This window comes from Lactuca serriola, chromosome 8, assembly GCF_051521515.1.
Source record: "Lactuca serriola cultivar US96UC23 chromosome 8, Lser_US96UC23_V15, whole genome shotgun sequence".
Classification (NCBI taxonomy): domain Eukaryota; kingdom Viridiplantae; phylum Streptophyta; class Magnoliopsida; order Asterales; family Asteraceae; genus Lactuca; species Lactuca serriola.
The window spans coordinates 80,061,514-80,064,383 of record NC_136415.1 but is presented as its reverse complement, the minus strand read 5'-3'; the positions used below and the strand labels follow the sequence as shown (position 1 = coordinate 80,064,383).

Here is a 2,870-nt window from a genome sequence, read left to right as displayed (position 1 = left end):
TTGAAAGTACCCCGAAAACCCATCGAGAAAACAATAATAAAGATGACCGGAAAGCCTCTCAAGCATTTGATCGATAAAAGGCAATGGAAAGTGATCCTTGCATGTGGCCTCATTTAGCTTCCTATAGCTGATACAAACTCGTAACCGGTTACCATCCTTGTTGGAATTAATTCGTTGTTTTCATTAGCCACTACCGTCATGCCTCCCTTCTTCGGAACCACTTGGATCGGACTCACCCATGGGATATCAGAGATCGAATAAATGATTTCGGCATCTAGTAATTTCACCACCTCCTTTTTCACAACTTCTTGCATGTCTGGTTTGAGTCTTCTTTGGCGTTGTACTACAACTTTTGATCCGTCTTCTAAGTTGATTTTGTGGGAACAATAGGCCGGACTAATTCCCCTTATGTCGGTTATCTTCCATGCTATAGCACCTTGCCTCTTCTTTAGTACACACACAAGGCTCTCCTTCTCATGTTTGGCCAAATCAGCAGCTATAATTACTGGTTTTTGCTGGCCATCTTCAAGAAATGTGTACTCCAAGTGATCTGGTAGTGCCTTGAGCTCAGTTTTTGTGTTCTGTATGCTGAACACGTCGAGTCCAGTAAGGGGACTCGTCGAGTCCGGTGTAATTTTCACGACTGTTCGGGATTCTTCGAATGGACTCGCCGAGTCGGTCGAGGCTACCCAGCGAGTCGAGCTTTCTGCTCTTCTGATCAGATCGTTATACTTAGCTTCCTCGAGCAATCTTTCTAATCCAACAGGTCCCTTTCAGCATCAAACTCTTCTTCAAATGAGACGGTGGACTTGTTTGGTTTATCTTCATTCCAATCTTCCAACAATTCTTCCAACATGTCAATCGAAAATGTCGTGTCATCACTACTCCTTGCATGCTTCATGGATTGATCAACTCCAAAAGTGACTAATTCGTCTCCTACCCGAAGGGTAAGTTTAGAGTCTCGCATGTTGATAATAGCACTTGTTGTATTAAGAAAAGGTCTTCCTAAGATAATCGGGACTTAGGGATCCGCTTCCATGTCTAAAACTATAAAGTCCGCAGGGAACACGAACTTGTCCACTTTCACCAGAAGATCTTCACAAATTCCCCTAGGAAATGTAACCATCTTGTTTGCTAGGTGTATTGCCATACGAATGGGCCTTGGCTCGGGAAGATCTAACTTTTTGAAAAACAAGTAAGGCATGAGATTTACACTTTCCCCTGAATCAGCTAGTGCATAAATGGTAGCCAAGTTTCCAAATTGGCAGGGCAATGTTAAACTTCCCAGATCTCCTTTCTTCTTAGGAAGTTTGCTCAGCATAGCAGCTGAACAGTTCTCGTTTAGGACCACCTTCTTCACTTCTTCCATCTTCCTTCTATTAGTTAGAAGCTCCTTGAGAAATTTGGCGTATTTTGGCATTTGAGCAACTGCTTCTATGAATGGTATATTAATTTGAAGAGCCTTTATATGTTCTAGAAACTTCTGGTAGTCTTCTTCATTCTTTTCTTGCCTAGCTCGGGTTGGGTATGGCAGTGGAGGCTGATATGGCTTAACAGGAGGTTTATTTTTCTGATCAGGTGTCAGACTCGTCGAGTCCATATCATGGACTAGGCGAGTAGAGTCTGGGTTCAGCTAGGTCTGATCTTGATTCTGCCCTTCTGCCTCCTTCTCTTGTACCGGCTTCGGATCTTCGTTCTGAATAGGGGCCAGAGGGGTTATAATCTTCCCACTCCTAGTTGTGACAATGTTTATATGTGCGCCTTTCGGGTTACTTTCGGTATTGCTCGGAAGTCCACCCGGTCTTCTCTGATTCACTTGTTGTGCAAGTTGCCCTAGCTGCTTTTCTATGTTGAGAATAGATGATTGCTGATTCCTAAGCAAAGCTTGTTGATCTTTCATCATAAGTTGGTGTTCTCTCAACAAATTTTCTTGATCTTTAAGTGTAGCATCGGTATCATTGTGTCGTTTCTCCGATGCGGCTACGAATCTTGTAAGCATCTCTTCCAAATCAGCTCTCTTCTCCATAACCGGTTCCTCCTTTTGATAGAAACCCCATTCTTTTTGCTTGAATTTTTCCTCCTTTGCTTTTTTATACTCGTCATACGGGAGCCATTCCTTCTTTGGTTTTCGCTAGTTGTCATCAAATCTATCGCCACTTGAATAGAATACTTGAGCCTTCTTGTTTCCATTCTCATCCAATCACAATCCTTAGTGAGGTGAGGTCCTCTACAATTCTCACATCCTACCCGAATAGCATGGATTGTTTGATCCATCTTAGTCATCCTCCTATCTAAACTATCTAGTTTAGCCATCATTGCCGCCATGCTATCGTTAACAGTGTTCACTACCCCCCCCCTACTTACTTAATTTCATGGATTATGATATTTTCTAGAGCGTTTAAAGAACTCCTCAATTAATTCCTTGATCACCGGGGGTGCCTTCTTTGTGAGGGGTCCTTGCGAGTCAAGGAGCTCCCTAGTTGTTACATTGACTCCATCTTAGAAGATGGAGACTTATTGTTGGCTATTAAGATCATGATGTGGGAAATTCCTTAGTAGACTTTTGTATCTCTCCCATGCCTCATAAAGGGACTCTCCGGGTTGTTGTTCAAAGTTGGCTATAACTTTCTTCAACTTGGCTATTTTTGAAAGTGGGCAAAACTGGTCAATGAATTCTTCTTTCATCTTTGCCCATGTAGTGATGGATCCGGGAGGGATTGACTTGAGCCAATCCTTTGCAGCACCTTTGAATGTAACTGGAAGCATACGAAGCAGCTGGGTTTCGCGAGGCACATTTGGAACATTAAATAATCAACTACATCATTAACTTCATCCAAGTGTTTATAGGCATCTTCGTGGTCTTTTCTGTA

General features: G+C 42.6%; 1 protein-coding gene and 1 non-coding gene across 2 annotated transcripts; one reads left to right on the top strand and one right to left on the bottom strand.

Moving 5' to 3' along the window:
- Nucleotides 1-1,021: 1,021 nt before the first annotated feature.
- LOC145067089 (uncharacterized) lies at nucleotides 1,022-1,600 on the bottom strand. The gene has a single exon (XM_079014300.1). The coding sequence runs from the start codon at nucleotides 1,598-1,600 to the stop codon at nucleotides 1,022-1,024; it is 579 nt and encodes a 192-aa protein (XP_078870426.1).
- Nucleotides 1,601-2,530: 930 nt separating this feature from the next.
- Nucleotides 2,531-2,637, top strand: LOC145071702 (small nucleolar RNA R71). The gene has a single exon (XR_013690708.1). It is a non-coding gene; the product is annotated as a small nucleolar RNA R71 (small nucleolar RNA).
- The last annotated feature ends 233 nt before the right edge of the window (nucleotides 2,638-2,870 follow it).

What these genes read in the sequence shown, in the direction of transcription:
- LOC145067089 (XM_079014300.1), bottom strand. Translation starts at nt 1,600, where the DNA reads ATGGACTCGACGAGTCTGACACCTGATCAGAAAAATAAACCTCCTGTT.